General features: G+C 40.7%; 1 protein-coding gene across 7 annotated transcripts in view; it reads left to right on the top strand.

The window, feature by feature from the left end:
• Window positions 1–17,855, top strand: part of LOC126187364 (kinectin) — a 369,916-nt gene that overhangs the window by 128,711 nt on the left and 223,350 nt on the right. For all 7 annotated transcript variants that reach the window (XM_049928406.1, XM_049928403.1, XM_049928402.1 and 4 more), the window contains 4 exons: window positions 2,112–2,254; window positions 11,602–11,880; window positions 15,406–15,552; window positions 16,583–16,810. In XM_049928406.1, coding sequence (XP_049784363.1) covers window positions 2,112–2,254; window positions 11,602–11,880; window positions 15,406–15,552; window positions 16,583–16,810 — 797 coding nt within the window. The remainder of the gene's footprint in view (window positions 1–2,111; window positions 2,255–11,601; window positions 11,881–15,405; window positions 15,553–16,582; window positions 16,811–17,855) is intronic.

Raw genomic sequence — 17,855 nt, 5'->3', positions numbered from 1 at the left:
GGGCCTGACAGAATCCCTGTCAAATTCTATTCCCAATTTGTTGCTGAGTTAGCTCCCCTTCTTAATTGTAATGTAGTGTAGATCCCTCAAACAAAAGGCTAAGCCGAGTAGTTGGAAGAAAGTGCAGGTCACACCTGTCTACAAGAAAGGTAGCAGAAGCGATCCACAAAACAGCCATCCAGTATTCTTGACATCAATTTGTTGTGTAATCTCAAAACATATCCTGAGCTCAAACCTAATGAGGTATCTCGGGCAGAATGACCTCCTCCATGTCAACCAGCATGGATTCTGAAAACATAGATCATGTGAAGCTCTCATTTTTCTCTCCCGACATCGTGAAAGCCATTAATTGAGACAGTCAAGTAGATGCAGAATTTCTTGATTTCTGAAAAGCAATTGACTCAGTACCACACCTACACTTATTACCAAAAGACAAACTATATGACAGATCTGAGGATTGCGTGGGAGGGAGGATGCAGCTTGTTATCTTGGGTGGAGAGTCATCGACAAATGTAGAAGTAACTTCTGATGTATCCTATGGGAGTGTGTTGGGTACCGTGCTGTTCTTGTTGTATATTAATGACTCTGCAGGCAATATTAATAGCAACCTTAGGATTCTTGCAGACGATGCAGTTATCTGTAAAGAAGTACTATCTGAAAGCCTATCTATCACTCTTTATTGTACATACTACTAAATCCAGGAATGACAAGTGCTTGTCATGTTTGAACCCATAAAATGGGATTAGCATAAACTGTGAAACAGAGAGAGAAATATTTTCTGGCACTCTGATAATGTAGGGATTTTGTTGCTGTCCAGGCAGTAGTCTGCTATAAGGATAGCTTTTGCCTGTTGCCATCACTTCACCACTATTCTATTACTTAAAGAAGACCTGTAACATCTCATGGTATTAACACACCCTTACTACTGAGTACAAGTGGTATTCGACACCCCTTCCCAATTTTTATCCAGAATTTTCTATTTCATTGTTTTGTGTCCGAGTTGGGACTTCGTGTAGTGCTGTCCAAATATGTAGAGAATGGAGTTGCACAGGGTTCTGTGCTGATAATGACCCTTGTTTTGATAGCAGGTAATGAGTTGTAAAGTCTGTGGTGCCTATTGTCTCACTGTCGCTGTATGTTGATGACGTTTGTATGTACTACCTCGTTTCAAGCAAAAATGTTGCTAAATGCCAGCTGCAAGGTGTCAGGAAAACCACACCCATGGCTTCTAGTTTTTCGTTGCAGAGACATGTGTTGTGCACTTCTGCTGACACAAAACTGCAAATCCACTTCCAGAACTTCACCACATCAAGCAATTAATTATGAACGTAGATTCGGTTTTATGTAGTGCTCATTTGACATGCCCATCACATATTTGTTAGCTTAAAACAAATGTGACTTGTAACTTGATACAATCCACTGCCTCAGTCACTGCACTTGAGTTTTTGCTTTGTATAGGGGACTGCACAGTCAGTTTATAAAATCCATCATGGACGTCTTCCCCCTCCTTGTATTGCAAGGTATGAATTCCTCATGGGAGAAAAGATAGAAAGCATTACTACAAAAATTGTGACAGACTTATCTGATAAGGAAAGACACAGTGAGAATGTAAATTACGTTTCTGCTGCCATGGTTACAAATATATTGCTCCATAAAGGAATTTCAGAACTGATTCATGATGGTTTATTATCTCCTATGTTGTATGAATGTAATCCATAGGTTCTGGAACTACACTTATTTTGCATTATCATCCCAAATGCACAGCAGTATCTACATGTGCTGTCTTTCTTGTCACTTGGAATGTTTCTTGAAGCTTCACTGAATCATTCGAAGATGAAGGCACAAATGGTTCTACGGTCTGCTCAGTTATGTTATTTAAGAGTATGCACTAGAATAATATCTAATTTTTTACTTTGTGTTGTTCAGCCATATTTTTCAGCACTCCCTTCTCCCGTTCCCCCTCCTCCTTCCCCTCCCCTTCCCCCGCCCACCTTTCCTGTGTGTCCGTGCACTCTTTTATGCAATCAGATTGATGAAACATTTTTCTTCGTAGAAAGTTGTTGAAACTGTATTCATTTGCATTTTTTCCTTACAACACTGGTTTGTTGCAGATGGGGAAAATGAAACTGTAAATGTTAGTCTTCTGATGTCATTGTTACGTAAAGCAGAGCTGTCAAGGACTGAAGTTCAAGGAATGATTGAACTGCTCCTCAACAAACAAGGTTCAGGTGCTGCAAGCTCGGAATGGATTGAGGTGAGTGTGTATCAGTATTCAACAATCTGGAGACATACCGTGCCATAAAATACATTTATTGAATGGACCAACTTCTGTCCCAGTGGAACATCTAAACAGAGATATGAGTAAATAGAAACTGTTAATCATTGGAAGAAATCCTTTTTATACTGATGGATAGTAAATATTCTGTTGAAATTTCTGGATACATTTACACATATTTATTGTGAATCAACATTCTGCTCAAATAGCATCTCTGTATCCACGGTTGTAAAAAAATACAGGGTGTTCATAATTAAATTCAATTAAACTCTCAGTTTCAAAACACTGTAGAAAGAGGGCCACTGCTCAGAATGAGGTCAAATTTGAACAGCATATTATTGATAAAAGGGGAAACTTCATGGAAAAAAAATCCCACCTCACTCCCCCTGCTTTGGGGTTTGACCTCCATTTCTAAATTGTTTCCGTAGTGAGAGCCACGTGGGGAAGAACTCCCCTTACCACTGCCAGCGTGGGTTCCTCTGCTCCCCCCTCCTGCCCCCTTTACTTCCCCACTAGGTCGTCACCGTCTGTAGCCATTCCGTGTGGTCTGGCTATTATGTACTCGTGTGGATGATCCAAATGACAACACGAGGATCACAATTCTAACACCTGAGCTGACACCACCTTGTGTATGCCTAGGAATGGTCACGTCTTTTTTCAGCTACAGAACTCCTGGCTACGATCACTGTGCTAGGTGTTGCTTGCCGCGGCTGGTTGGCACCCACAGTGTGAGCTCCTGATTGGAGTGAGTGGTACCAGGACTAATGCTCTGCACATGAAGCTTGTTCAGCTCCGTACTTTTGACACCTGTTCTGTGTTCGTCTTTTCAGACAGGATCAGTTTTCTCTCTACTCCTACTTTTTGCTTCCTTGGTCTTCCCCTTTCTGTCCACACCCTGCAAGGGGGGTCACGCCCGCCACTCCCTATTACTTGGTTTGTTCCAGAACAGATGAGGAGAATTTCATTGCTAACAAACCGCTCTTTTTTGTAAAACATATTGCAGATAAGTTTGGTGAAGTTCACTCACTTAGTAAGATGCAAACTGTTTCCGTACTGATGAAAATCTCTTCTGCCAGTCATTTGGTTTCTTGTCGTGCTTGCGAGTGCTTAGGAGACATCTCAGTAAGCATCCCTCCTCACCACTCATTAAAATGACTAAAGCCATTATCTCCCGTAGGAACCTCCTCCTACAATCAGATGAGGAAATCTGGCAGCATTCATTTTGTGTGGTGAGTCCAGAGGCGTCTTAAGGACAATCGCATTGATACTGGTGTTTTCATCCTGGCTTTTGAGGGGGACATCCTTCTGGAAAAAGACGAAATTATGGTTTACTGTTGTGATGTGAAGCTGTATATCCCACCTCCCGTGTGCTGTTTCTGGTATCTCTGTTTTGGTCACATTGTGAAGAGGTGAATCCTATTTGCAGTGACTGCAGCCACCCTGTCCATGTGGGGTGTCCTTGCACCCCACCACCAAAGTGTGTAAATTGTTCTGGCCCACATTCCCCTCACTTGCTGGACTGCCCCATCTATAAAAAGGAAAGGAAGATTCAGGAAATCAAAACTCTTTACTCTCCTACTTTGAGGCTCATAGAAATTTGACCATCTTTACCCAGTATCTTTAGTGTCTACCTATCCTTCTCTTCGGTCCTTTCCTCTTCCTCTTTCCTCCTCATCTCCAACCTGATCCCCTTCCCTCTCCTACTCCCTGGCATTTCCCATTCCTTCCCCTCCTCATCTCCAACCTGATCCCCTTCCCTCTCCTACTCCCTGGCATTTCCCATTCCTTCCCCTCGTGGAGTCACACCTTCTCCTCGGCCAGAGAAGAAACCCCCATCCTCTGGCACACACTGGGGATGGGGCTTCCTGTAGCAGCTTCCCTCCCAGCGTCTCCAGGACAGGAAACCTATTACTTCAAGTTAGGTGCGGGACTTGTGCTCTGTGGTCCTGAAGGCTACTTGTTCTCTTTCGGATCTTGATACTGATGTGACTTGCTTTCTTGCTGACACACTTCCTCTTACCTTGAGGATGCGGAGGAGGAGAAGGATATGAAGAAGATGCGTATGTCTCGGGACGAGGCCTGCCATGCTCTCAATCGGGGTCCGATCTTGCACTCATTGATGTCACTCTGTAGTTACTGGTGATGTACTCTAATTTGGCACAATGACTGATTCTGGACCATTCGACGTCCATCCAGTCTCTTGTACTACACTCGGAACTGTAATGGCCTTGCCACCTTCCAGAATTGCAGTCTCTTCTTCCTCTCTACTCTGTAGCTTGTATTGTATTGCAGGAATCTCTTTTTGTGGATACTCACTCATTAACTCTTCAGTGTTTCCAAGCCTTCTGCCAGAGTATCTGGTGATGTCTGTTGGTATTGTTTGTATCTGGGTTCCTCTTCAAACAGCGCTGGAAGCGGTGGTTGTTCGGGTCCATTTAGACTCTGTAGTAATGATCTGCAATCTTTCTCACCCCCTACCGGCTTCCTATGCTTCCTGCTCTTCTTGCCCTCCTTAAACAGCCCCCCCCCCCCCCTCTTGCTTCTCCTTGGGATTTTAATGCCTATAACCCTCTTAACCTCTGTGAGATGGTACTGCAGTTACTGACTAGGTCAGGACTGTTGAAGACCTGTTGCCTTCTAAATTCTGGAGGCCCCAGACACTTTAGTGCGGTACTCAACACTGTGCCAGTGACTGATCTTTCCATCTGTAGCCTGGGTTACTCCTCTTCGTTCAATAGGGAGTTCATGACAATTTGTAAGACAGCAATCTTTTCCGATTGTCTTATCTTTTCTCTGGTGTCCCTCACCTGAACGCCCTCGCAGATGCGTCTTTACTGCTGCCATATGTGTCTTTACTGATGCAGATTGGGATGTATGTTCCTGGCTGCCATCGAAATTGCTCCACCAGACGACAACACTGATGAGACCATACAGTGTTTCATCCTTTCGGCAGCTGCTTCACAGTGCCATCAACCTTGGGATCTCCCAAATGGAAGACAGCTCTTTGGTTAACCCCCAAAAGTGGTGTTAACCCCCAAAAGTGGTGTGGTTGTTAAAGTCCATCATCATGCCCTCCAATGCTACAAATGGCATCACTCTCTCGACCACCTCGTGGCCTTTAAACAGCTTTGTACCTGGGCCCTTTATCTATTAAACACCAGAAACTGATTTGTTGTGAACGATATGTCATTGCCATAAGGCAGCATAGTCCTTCTTTGTAGGTATGGGCAAAGATTAGGTGCTTTTTCGGCTGCCCTCATCCTACAGTGTAATGTTTAGTGAGTGGGAATTCGCCAGTGCCCTTACTCTCTGCCCCAACATGGCTGATGGACCAGACTGGGTGCACAGCCAGATGCTTCAGCACATGTCAGTGGCTAACCAACATCATATGCTTGCCCTTTTTAACCATCTCTGAAAAGAGGAGAAGTTCCCTTCCCAGCGTCGGAAAAGTGTCGTTACTCCAGTTCAAAATCTGGTAAACCAGCTCTTCAGTTAGACAGCTGTAGTCCAGTCAGTTTAACCAATGTCCTCTGCATGTTACTTGAACTTATAGTGTGTTGAAGTACATATTGGAACCTGAAATCCTGGAAACTTTTGGATTCAATACAGGGTGGTTTTTGCTGAGTCTCTGCTACTACAGATAATTTACTCTGCATGGACTCTGCTATCTGAACTGCTTTTGTCTGGTGTCAGCACACTGTTGCAGTCTATTTTGGTCTGCATAAAGCTTGTGATACCACATTCTTGCCACCTTACATGAGTGGGGCCACCATATCATGCTCCAGATTTTTATCCAGAAATTCCTTTCATGTTGCACTTGTCACATACAGGTTGACGCTGCCCATAGCACCTTCCATCTGCAAAAAATGGGGTTCTGTTTTGAGTGTCCCTCTCTTCTTCTTCTTCTTCTTCTTTTTTCATCAATGGTCTGTTGGCAGCTGTGGGGCCTGTGGTGTCCCCCTCTTTGTACGCTGATGATTTTTGCATTTATTTTTGTTTGTCTGCGATGGGCATTACTGAACACCGACTGTAGAGAGCAACACAGAGGACACATTCTTGGGCTCTCACTCATGTCTTCCATTTTTCAGCTGCCGAGACCTGCATTATCCACATGTCTTTGCTGTACAGTCCATCCTCATCAAGATCTGTAGCTTTACGGCCAGTCCCTCACTGTGGTGGATTCTCATTAGTTTTTGGGGACTGTTTTTTGAGGCCTAGCTGACACGGCTCTCTCATCTTCATCGACTATAGTAGACATGTTGGTTGTACCTCAGTTTTCTTCGATGCCTCAGCAACACCAAATGGTGAGCATACCACTCTACTCTGATAAGGTTCTACACAGCGGTGAGCCTGTCCCATCTAGATTAAGTGTGTTTCACATACAGCTCAACATCACCTTCATGTTACAGAAGCTGTAGCCCGTACACTTTTGTGGGGTATGACTGGCAACTGGTGCCTTTCGAACTAGCCTCATGATCAGCCTCCTACTTGAGGCAGGGGTTCCATTGCTGCTGGTTCTGTGCAAATAACAGTTGATCGCTTATGCATTAGTAACTGCTGCTCTCTGGAGCACCCAAACTGCCATCTCCTCTTTTCATATAGAGAGATCCACCACCTGCAATGGTGGTTCAGGTCTGGGGTTACAGTTGCCATCTGCATCTGGTCCCTTTTTCTCCTCTAACACATCTTCTCTGGGCTCACTCATACACACCTCCATGGTGCATCCTTCATCCACTGCTCTGTCTTGACCTATCACAAGGACCATAAGACTTGGTTCATTCTGAGGCCCTCTGCTTCAAATTCTTCTCCATTCTTGGCCCATTTTGGGGGCTCAATAGTGGTCTATACTGATGGCTCGATGGTTGCCAGTTACGATAGCTTTCCATATATTCATGCAGGATGTAGTGAACTTTGCTTCATGCCAGATGGCTGCGATGTTTTCACTATGGAGTTGGTAGCCAGCTCTTGCACTCTAGAGCACATCTGTTCATGCTCCAGTGAATCCTTCGTCATGTGTAGTGACTCTTTCAGCAGTTTACCGCCTCTTGACCAGTGTTACCATCGCCATTCCTTGGTCCTGACTACCCAGGATTCCCTTCTTGCCACCAGCTGGTGTGGCCAAGCGGTTCTAGGCACTTCAGTCGGGAACCGCGCAACCACTATGGTCACAGGTTCGAATCCTGCCTCGGGCATGGATGTGTGTCCTTAGATTAGTTAGGTTTAAGTAGTTCTAAGTTCTAGGGGACTGATTACCTCGGATGTTAAGTCCCATAGTGCTCAGAGGCATTTGAGCTATTTTCCCTTGTTGCCCTTGAACAATGTGGACACTTGGTGGTCTTTGTCTGGACCCCAGGGCACATTGGGATCCTGGGGAATAAACTGACAGGCTGGCCATATTGGCTACTGGCAAGTCTGCTCTTGAGAGTGGTTTCTGGGATCAGACCTTCATTTGGTATTATACCATCAAGTTCTAAGGATTTGGAATAGAGAATGATGTACTCTGACATTCCCGAGCAAAGTACAAGCGATAAATCTGTGCAGGTCCCCCATGTAAGCCTCTAGCAAGAACTCCACCATCCTTTGCCAACTCTACATCAGCTATACGTGGCTGACTCAGTCACCTCCTCCCTCACGATCATCTGCCCCTCGGGTGCCATGTGGTCCACATTTTGCTGTACTGCCTTAACCTAGCCACCCTGCAGTGGACTCGTGGTCTTACTGATGAGCTATCCCTGGTGTTAGGGGATGATGGCTCAGCAGTTGACCTTGTTTTACAGTTTGTTTGTGAAGGGGTTTTCTAAAGTAGGCTGTTTCAGCTTTGTTGGCTCATTAAGGGGTTGGCAGGATGCATTGTTGCCTCCTCTACTCCGAACGGGCAGTGGCTGTCAGGGCTTGGTGATCTGCCTCAGCCCTTGCTGTCTCTGCTCTTTTGCTCTTCTTCTCTCGTCTCATGTTCTATTTGACATGGTGTTCTTCCTCTGTTTTCTTGTGCTTCTCTCATCATGTCGGTGGTGTCACTAGGCTTTTCTGGGTATTGTTAGGACGGGTGCCTCTGGTAAGTGGCAAGGGGTATGTCCCCCATCACATTTTTGCCTTTGGATGCCTCCAGCTGGTCCTTGAACTAGGCACCTCACTGACTTCCACCCCCCCCCCCCCTTCCACCCTTCTTCCTTTTTCCTTTCTCTAAGCTTTGTTGACCTTCGAGTAGACCTTGAAGTTTTCTTTCCTTGGTTCACACACTAGGCCTTTGTTTGGTGTGTAGTTTTGTTGACTTGCCTGTTCCAGGTAGGAGGGACTGATGATCTCTAGTTGGGCCTCTTTAATCATTAAACCAACCAACCCCATTGCACTTCAGAAGAACCTGTCTTTTTGAATTTTGTAACCATTTTCTCCAGATCTGTAGCAAACATCAGACTGGTGCCTTTTTTCATACCTTTGAGTGTCCAGAACTTCTGCAGAGCTACTGATGCACTGTCACTGATCTTGTAAAAGAGCTTTACAAGCAGCGTGCTCCTTCACGGAGGCAGTTATGTTGGATGTCTCAAATGCAAACTGAGGAACAGCTTTGTGCAATGACTCAATTGGTGTACATATTGTATACTTAACCCTTAACTACTATGGTCATTCACAGGATCACAATTACTATTACTATAGAGGGGTCTCACAGACCACATTTTTCTATTTTGTATATCAAACCAGAATTTTGCTGAATATATATAGTTTCTTGACTTCCAGTCATTCATCACACTTCTTAAAAGCGGCTTTTGTAGAAATTTGATTTTTTTAAAACACTGCGGTATTTTAAACACTTCGACAATTAAAACAAAGAGAAACCTGGAGTATATTTTTATTTTATGAGTTACGAAAATAACAGTAAATAGTTAGCTCTCTACTCACACATAGATTTTCATCAGAGGCATTATATTACAAATTGGCAATATAACTAGGTGGAAAAATCAGACATGACTTACGATAAATTGTGTGCGAAGTCAGCTTTCAGTTTACGAGTCGCTTTGCAATGTAGAGCGAATATTTCAGTCCGTAAGTCTATGAATAGGAAAACTTTGCCACCACTTTACTTCTAAAATTAAAAGTAAAAACTAAATACTTGTTCTCATGTGCCACTGAATCATACTTTAGTCAATTTACACCTGCAAACACTTCACGCAGACCTTCCTGGAACACTCCAAACAAATCGGAACACCACGCTGTTGACATGGATACCTTGTTTTCTTCTTCAGACGAGGAGGGCAAAAGGTGCACGTTTTTCGATTTTCGAATTCTTCTTTCAGTGTCTGAGGCTCATCTTGCAAGTGAAGACATCTGTCTCACATAACACACGTTGCACAGAAGGCCCAGCCATGGAGAAACAGTAGCATGCAATAAAAACGCGTCACGCAAACACTACGGTATGTCTGTGAGACCTCTCAAGGCTAATAATTACGAAACAAAGAGCAGCAACAATGCAAGAATGCTTGCACATGTAGCTTGACAGCCAATAGAAAGGTACATGGAAGAGTCCGTTTGGCTTTGCAGGGGTGTGAGAAATATCTTGACACAAAAATTACTAGCGGTCTGAGAGACGGTCGATGGTAGTTAAGGGTTAAACAAGGCCATCTACTGGCCAAATTTTCATTAATTTTTTTTCTTTTTTGTTGTGTGACATTTCCTCCTGCATCAGTAATACTGTGTTCAAATTTGACATCATTCTGAGCAATGGTTCTCTTTCTACAGTATTTTGAAATGCAACTTAATTATGGACATCCTGTTTGAGATGGTGTATGTTTATGGAGAGATGTAATGATGTGTATTGTAAATTGCACAGATGTCTAAATACACAGTTGAGAAGAGAGATATACAATAAAACAAAGCAATGTCTTCAACACTTATACCAACAGGTAGCACTGATTGTATTGTTAAGATTTATTTTTACAATCTCTCTCTGGCAAAGACGGGAACAGCAATGCATGTTACATAAGAATGTGCAGTGGTGTAGACTTCGTGTGACAAGCTCACCACCTTTTTTCTGCACTGGTGTGACATACCACAGATAAAACATACAGACGACTTTCAATTGCCTGCACAGAATTATGCTAGAAGTAAGGCACTCTCTCTTCAGATTTCTTGTAAATACTACTGGGCATTTACACCATTGGTCGACTGCTGGTGGGGTCACTCCTGTTACATAATGGCAGGAAATTGATTAATCATACTAATCGCTGCTTCATCTCCACAACCATGTTGTCCAAAAAACTTGTCAAAGTGGTATACATAATGCAGCCTTGTATATTGTGAAGTGATGAATACTTCAACAAGGTGAGAGTGTGGGATTATGTTAAATGATTCGTAGTACTAAAGGTATGCGCTTGCTGGAACACCTGTAAACAATGAAATCAGAATAGATGTTTTAGATAAAACAACCTACTGAAACAATGTTTCAGTTCTTTATTTTGTAAGTATTCATGTCAAAGGACCAAGTCACTCTGTATTAAGAAAGACATTGTCTTCAGATTTTTCTTAAAATAAGGAGTTCAAGCTAATGTACTGAAATAAATGAAGATGAAAATAATATATGCTGTAACTTATCATAGGATTTGTATACTTTTGTTGGAAAGACACCAAGTTTTCTACAAAATAAGATGATGATTCAGGGTAAAATGTAATAAAGAAGAAAAAAGTTGAAATCCAATACTCGGAAGTCATTATATGTAATTTCTTTTATAATTCCTATGAATTTGCTGTGTTGTAACTCTCTTCCGTCATGGTCTCACATTAATTGTCCTAATATATGCCTGCAATAGAACAAGTATTAAAATAATACTGGAAATTTAGGTGTTCACAACCGTATTAATAGTATCATCATGCATTTTGTTGAATCCTTATTCCTCATAAGTGCTGTTGCGTAACCTACCAGTGTGCCATTTGAAATCTTACAAAGAATAAATATAATATTGTGAATAAATTAAAAAGATTTAAAAGTATACTTATTATTAGTGTACATTGAACAGTTAGATCAATGATTGATTCCAACACAAATCCCACATGTGGGACAAGTTATTGAAACTTTATGGCAGATTAAAACAATGTACCACAGTGAAACTCGAAAGAGAAAGCTAGATAGTTTCAAAACTTCTGGATTGTCGTAAGACTTTGGGAGTTGCTCTTGAACTGACTGTAGTGCAACCTCAATTTATAATGAGATATTATAACTGGAGTGTAAAATGACTAACTTATGACCTTTTTATCTGTGTTGCTGAAAATGTGTTAAGACTCTTTCCCTTAATCCTCCCACAGGCATCAGTGACGTCAAATATTTTTGTTCGCAGGGAAGGCAAGATCCTGTAGTCAAATTGAAAAAACAGCTAGCAGAGAAGGAAAAAGCGCTTGCTGAGGAGCAGGAGGCTTCCTTAGCATTCCAGAATAAACTTAAGGAGGTGCGTTCTGAATATAATGCAGAACGTTCACGACTTAACCACAGCTGCAGGCAGCTGGAGGAGGCTTTGGTAGCCAAGCAGAATGAGTCCCAGGCACTAGCTGCACGTTTGCAGCACACACACGATACTGCTGTTGCAGAAAAGCAGCAGATGTCGCAACAACTCCAGCAGGTATGTACAATGCCCTGCATTTTTATTTTTCTTTGAATGTGTGTTAGATTCTTTTTTAATACCTGTTTCTGTTTCAGTATAGTGAAGAATTAAATGTGAACTTTTGTTTTTTGCAGGATTGAAATTGTTGAATTTTTTTAGTAGTGAATAGTTTCTTCTTATCCAACTACATTTGCTCAGGTTCATTTGTAATGAAGTAGAGAACTGATGTTGCTGCAAGGTCTTTTCTGGTGTAATAATGTTTTCACTGTGGTAGAATGATAAAATAATGGCATGTTGTCAATCTGTTGGATTCCAGAAGGATGGAAGAGAGATAACAAACGTGAGAATTCTCACATGTCGGGTTTGTGCTAGCTTGGAAGCAATTCAGATGCGGTGTGTTAAATAAGTAACTCGGACACTGAAGAAACATATTTAATTATACCTAAAGTGGCAGTGTAACATGTAATGTAATCTTAAGATTTCGTCCATGTTGGTGGAAAATGCAAAAAAATTCAGCTGATCATTATAGAAAAAAATAACTTGGTCTTCAGCTGTATTTATTGATGTGAGAAAGTTATTTCTGATTGATTTAGTATCTAATACCATTAATTATCATACACTTAGTTACATCTCTAGTTCACAAACTGTAGCTAGGACTAGTACCAGTCTTTTATAATGTGTGAATAAAATATATACATCATACGTTAAACCTTATTTGTCCACCTCACTTTTATTTGTCAGCTGTATGATGGAGCAATAGATAAATGTCATGATTTCCAGCATTAATAGGATTAAAAATTAGAAACTGTGCTGCCACAGCTGTTGATACATTGATATTCAAGATATATGTAAACCAGCAGCTCAGTTGCTGTTAAGAAATAGTTTTTCCGTGCCATTTACATTTGTTGAACAACTTCAAGCGTCCTGAATTTTGATGTAATTACAAATATACATTAGTTACAAATAACTATTGTTATGCTGCAAAACTATCTTATGTTTATGACCTCACAGAATGCTTTGGCACAAATGAAAACAGTTTTAATTAGCATGTAGTTTTGTACTAAGCCTCATGATAGATCAAAGAGTGTAAATGCCTCTGAAACACTATGCATGAAACCTATCTACAAGCAAGTGACACCACTTAGTGCTCATGTACATAGCAGAAAACTAACATGGTCTAGCAGTGCTACTCAACAGGAAAACAAACAGTATGGTTGATATTATTTGACACAGTTCAGATTGTGTAATAGAATATTTTGATTTGCAAGTACTTCATTAGTTCGAAGTACAAAAAAGCAACTTATAATATGCTAGTACAGAAGAAATTACATACAAAAGAGTAGAGCAATAGTAAAATTGCATCAATAGATCTTACAAAGACACCGTTGTCAGTAATAAGAAACATCAAGAAATTTCATAAAAAATGTTAACTGATGAGCATGAAATGACACTTGTTACTCAAGCAGGAATATTGAAAACAATAAACTGATACAAACATAGGAAGTGAATTTATGATCATTTGTGTAATATAACTTACATTGCATTAAATTAAAACATATTACTTCATAATGTCAAATGTATAAACAAGCAAAGAAAGATCACAAAAGTGACTTGCTGTTCTCTCTTCCTCCTATATATTCTCCCAGGTATTTAAATTTGTCCTCCTCTTTCATGATGCCATCTGGAGTGTCCTGATCACCAGTGGTATTCATTTTCTTTGTCTAGTGGGAGATGATGATAAATCCACCACTTCTGGTTACCTTAGGTTGTCAAGTTGTTTCTTTGTATTCTCTTCCATCTCACTCAATATTACTGTCAAACTTTTTGTCCTCCAGATGTGTAGTTTGGTATTCCCATTTCCTGTTTATTTCTTTCCAATGTCTGATCATCATGTCCAGTGTTATGCTCAAAGAAATCTTTGACACTCCAGCTCTCCATTGGACACTCTTTCAGTAGTGCTCATCTGAATCTTGCCCTTTTCTTTCTGTACATCAGAGTTTACATATCTGTTCTTCAGGATCATTTCAAGAACGTTTTTGTCAAAGTCAGATGGCTGCATGAATTGCGTGAAGGTTACTAAGATCTTTCTGTTCTTTAAGACCCTGCATTCTGTCAGATGTTTGTGGATACAGGTCTGTTCTGTAAATCTTCATCTGTTCCTAAAGTCTGTCTGATAGTCTCCAAGAGTATTTTCTGTTTTCCTGCACTCTTCATGATGAATTCAGAAGCAAGTTACATTTGACCTTCAGTGGTAATATTCCTTCAAGGTTTTTTTTTTTTATATACTTATTGTCCCTTTCTTACCGTAAGGTGGCTCGCGGAGTATAGATGTAGATGTAGATGTATTAGCACTATTTTAATGTTGTTCCATCCTTCAGATAGCTTTCTTGTCCTCAATGCCTTGCAAGTAAACATGGACAGCCAGAATAAAGTTTTCACTCTGCAGTGGAGTGTGTTCTAATATGAAACTTCCTCGCATATTAAAACTGTGTGCTAGACCTAGGCCAAGACTCGAACTCGGGACCTTTAAATTTCACATGCAAGTGCTCTACTGACTGAGCTACCCAAACACAACTCACGACCTGTCCTCACAGGTTTACTTCCACCAATACATCTCCTAGCTTCCAAACTTCACAGAAGCTCTCCTTCAAATCTGGAAGGTGTAGATGAGGTACTGGTGGAAGTAAATCTGTGAGGACAAGTCATGAGTCATGCTTGGGTAGCTCAGTCGGTAGAGCACTTGCCCGCGAAAGGGAAAGGTCCCAAGTTCCAGTCTCGGTCCAGCACACAGTTTTAATCTGCCAGGAAGTTTCAAGCTTGGTCATGTTGTTTACTTTCTTGTTGCTCCCCATTATCATCTTCTCCAGGTGTCTAATTATTCTTTAGGTTGCTATTGACCTGTGAGGCCTTATTCATGGTTGGAGGTTCACAGTTAAGCAGATCGTAAAAGTGCTCTACAAGTATCCTACAGTTTCACTTCGCAATAATAACCAGTTATCTTTTCTTATGTCTTATGAAACAGGTCTTTGTTCCTGTAACCTATGAGGCTGTTTCTAAATTTACTGAAAAGAAAAAAACCACTGCAGTTGTTTTTCCAAAATTTGTCCTTCATCTCGTCCAGTTCCTGCTTCATCCTTTGTTCTAGTTCATCTTTTATTTCTGGCTGCTTTCATCATCACTCCTAGAAAAATCTCCCATTCTTCTGCATTCTCGTTACTCCAGTCTCTGCAGGTGCCCTATGGCTTCCTCACTGTTCTTTTTCCACAACCAGTGCTTATTTTTTGCTTTCCCCATAATTCAGTCATAACTAAAGTTCAGCTTTGTCTTCACCTTCATTGTGTAACTACATTGCTTCCTTACATTTGTCTTGGTTACATCGTAATTTGTCTTTCTCCATCCAGTTTTGGGTTGCCCTGTTTGATAAAGAACTTTTTTTTCCCAATGAATTAGTAGCATTTTGAATTTTTAAATCTACAAATTTTCAATATTAACCTTCCTATTTTCCTGAAAAATTTTTCACTAATTATGTTGTACATTTTACAGCTACAGTCGAAGTTAAACGAGGAGCGATTAACAGTGAGAAAGCTGCAGGAAGAACAAGCAAAGTCTCAAAGTGTACAGGATCAATTACTGAATCAGCATCAGCAGTACGAAATGCACATCAGCCGTTTGACAGAGCAGCAACAAGAGGTGTAGTATTAATTCATTTTTGTTGTTGTTTGTGCTTAAAAGCTGTTTACTTATGAATAAGATTTTGAAATTCAGTTCAGAAAATGTATTCATAGAAATATTAAAAACTACACCTGATGTTTATTTTGGAGGAGCCAGTGGTGAGGGGTGGGGGCACATACTATAACTTCATTGCTGTTCAGGTCCAGGATCTGTTTGATATCTTTTCATCTTAAATATTCTTGGTGACTTTAATTCTTAATATTTGTAAAGTTGCACCATTAATTCTTCTGTAGACTAAGGGAGCTATCAATACGATAATTTTAAGATCTCATTTAACTGCGGTCACTTGGTAAGAATGAATTTATTCATTCCTTTATTGAGAATAACAATATATTCCTGCAAAACCCATTGTGTTACATTACTGTATAGGATATCAGAAATCTCTTAACAAGGGTAAGGTTTTGAAGTAATTCACCATACATTTTTAGGTAAGTTTATCTCACCACCCTTCACTTGTTACACAGACTAGATGAATAAACAAGAAGAATTAATTACACTCAGATTTGTACCAGTTTTTCTCATCACGCCTATATGAAGCTGGCAGAACATAGTTTTTGCTTGAGATGGTGTACATTGTAGGACCTCACAGTTCAGCAAAGAAGAGTACAACTTGTTCTGAAAGCCGCCACCCCATTCTGAAAAAAGAATGTTATTTGCTACAAGAGTGATTTCTGAAGGAATGAATTTTATTGGTTGATAGAAAATTGAGAAGGTTTTCATATGTCTACAGTGCATGTTGTTTGCATACACATTTACTATGAGTTATCATTGATCTGCGGCTTTAGAGAGCTGAGGCACTCAGTAACTGAGTAGCATATTATCAGTAATAGCTTGAACCCATATCTTAATAACATGTTGCAGAGGAATTATGTGAAACAGCTGTGTTTGTTTATGTTGATGACCTTGGTTTAAATCTGTGACATGTGATAATTAATTGTAGAGTTTGTTTCTCTTTCTGAATCTTTTATTTTGTTCTTCCTTCTTACAGTCTGAAACAGCCTACAAATCACAGATTGCACAGCTCCATGCGCAGCTGCAGGAGGCAGCAAATGTTAATGCAGAGTTTCAGGCTCAGCATGAAGAAAAAATTGCTGAAAATAAGATGCTTATGGATAGGATAGCATGTTCTGAAGGACAAGTACTTCACCTCGAACAGCAGCTGGCCCATTTCAAAGAGGCAGCTGATCATTCTCAAGAGATCAGTTGCCAGCTTGAGGTATGGGTTCTCTCTTTTTCTTAGTAAATATTTGGTGAGTGGTAGAAAGGTAATATAAGTAAGACTTAATTCACATTAGGCTAACACATGCTGCATCTTGGAGTTAACACTACTATTTTAAAAATACGATTGTGAGGTTGTTATGACAACAAAAACTGATTTGCATTGCGAAAAGATGAAAACTGTGTTAATGTCATTCACAAGCTTCAGTATGTGGGGGGGAAGAACATTGGGTTCATATTTTCATGATCAGATGAATGAAAATCATGTTAGAAAGTCGCTGGCTGCACGTGCTCACACTGCACAAATCTCAGCAAGAAATTTTTTTAGGTTCACGGCTGAATCCTTGCATGTAAGAGCTCAGACCATACAGTACATATAGAATTAACAACTCTAAATCTTATAGAGTTAACCATCTCTGAATATATGTTGGTGACACACCAGTTTGATAAAAAATTGCTGAAACTGTTTATTATTGCAGATCTGTCAATTATCTCTTCAGTTCAGGGATGATAGTGCCCTTGTAACAGTGGAAATGTGCAAACTAATAAACCCAAATGTTTCAAGTTGAGGAAATTTTAAGGAAATACTATCTGCAGCTTTCAGAGATTGGAAGAATATCCGTCCTATTCAATTACGTACGAATGAAAATTGCTACACTTAGTTACCCAAAAGCACCTTCAATTATGTGCAGTAGCAGAAACATGAGTGTATCAGTCATGTAAGAAATGGTGCAATTCCTTCTCCTCTACAAGCAAACCAACATTTGCTCAGGTCCTTCATCAGCCATTTGCATCCACTTACAGATAAAAGGCCACCTTCACTCTACTTAGTGCACTATGGTTCCCAGCTGGACACACATGTCACCCCTGCATGCTTTGTCATCCTGCACCTTGCTTCCAGACAGTTCCTGATCATCTCTGAGTCCAGTAAAGAACTTGATTGGTCCACCTACAAACCATGAGCTTGGCTGCGTGTCCCATGCATATTAATGTTCACAACAGGCATGGCATTTTCAACTTAAATTTTTTCAGTGATCAGCTTG

This window comes from Schistocerca cancellata, chromosome 5 (assembly GCF_023864275.1).
Source record: "Schistocerca cancellata isolate TAMUIC-IGC-003103 chromosome 5, iqSchCanc2.1, whole genome shotgun sequence".
Taxonomy (NCBI): domain Eukaryota; kingdom Metazoa; phylum Arthropoda; class Insecta; order Orthoptera; family Acrididae; genus Schistocerca; species Schistocerca cancellata.
This window is presented reverse-complemented; position numbering and strand designations above follow the sequence as displayed.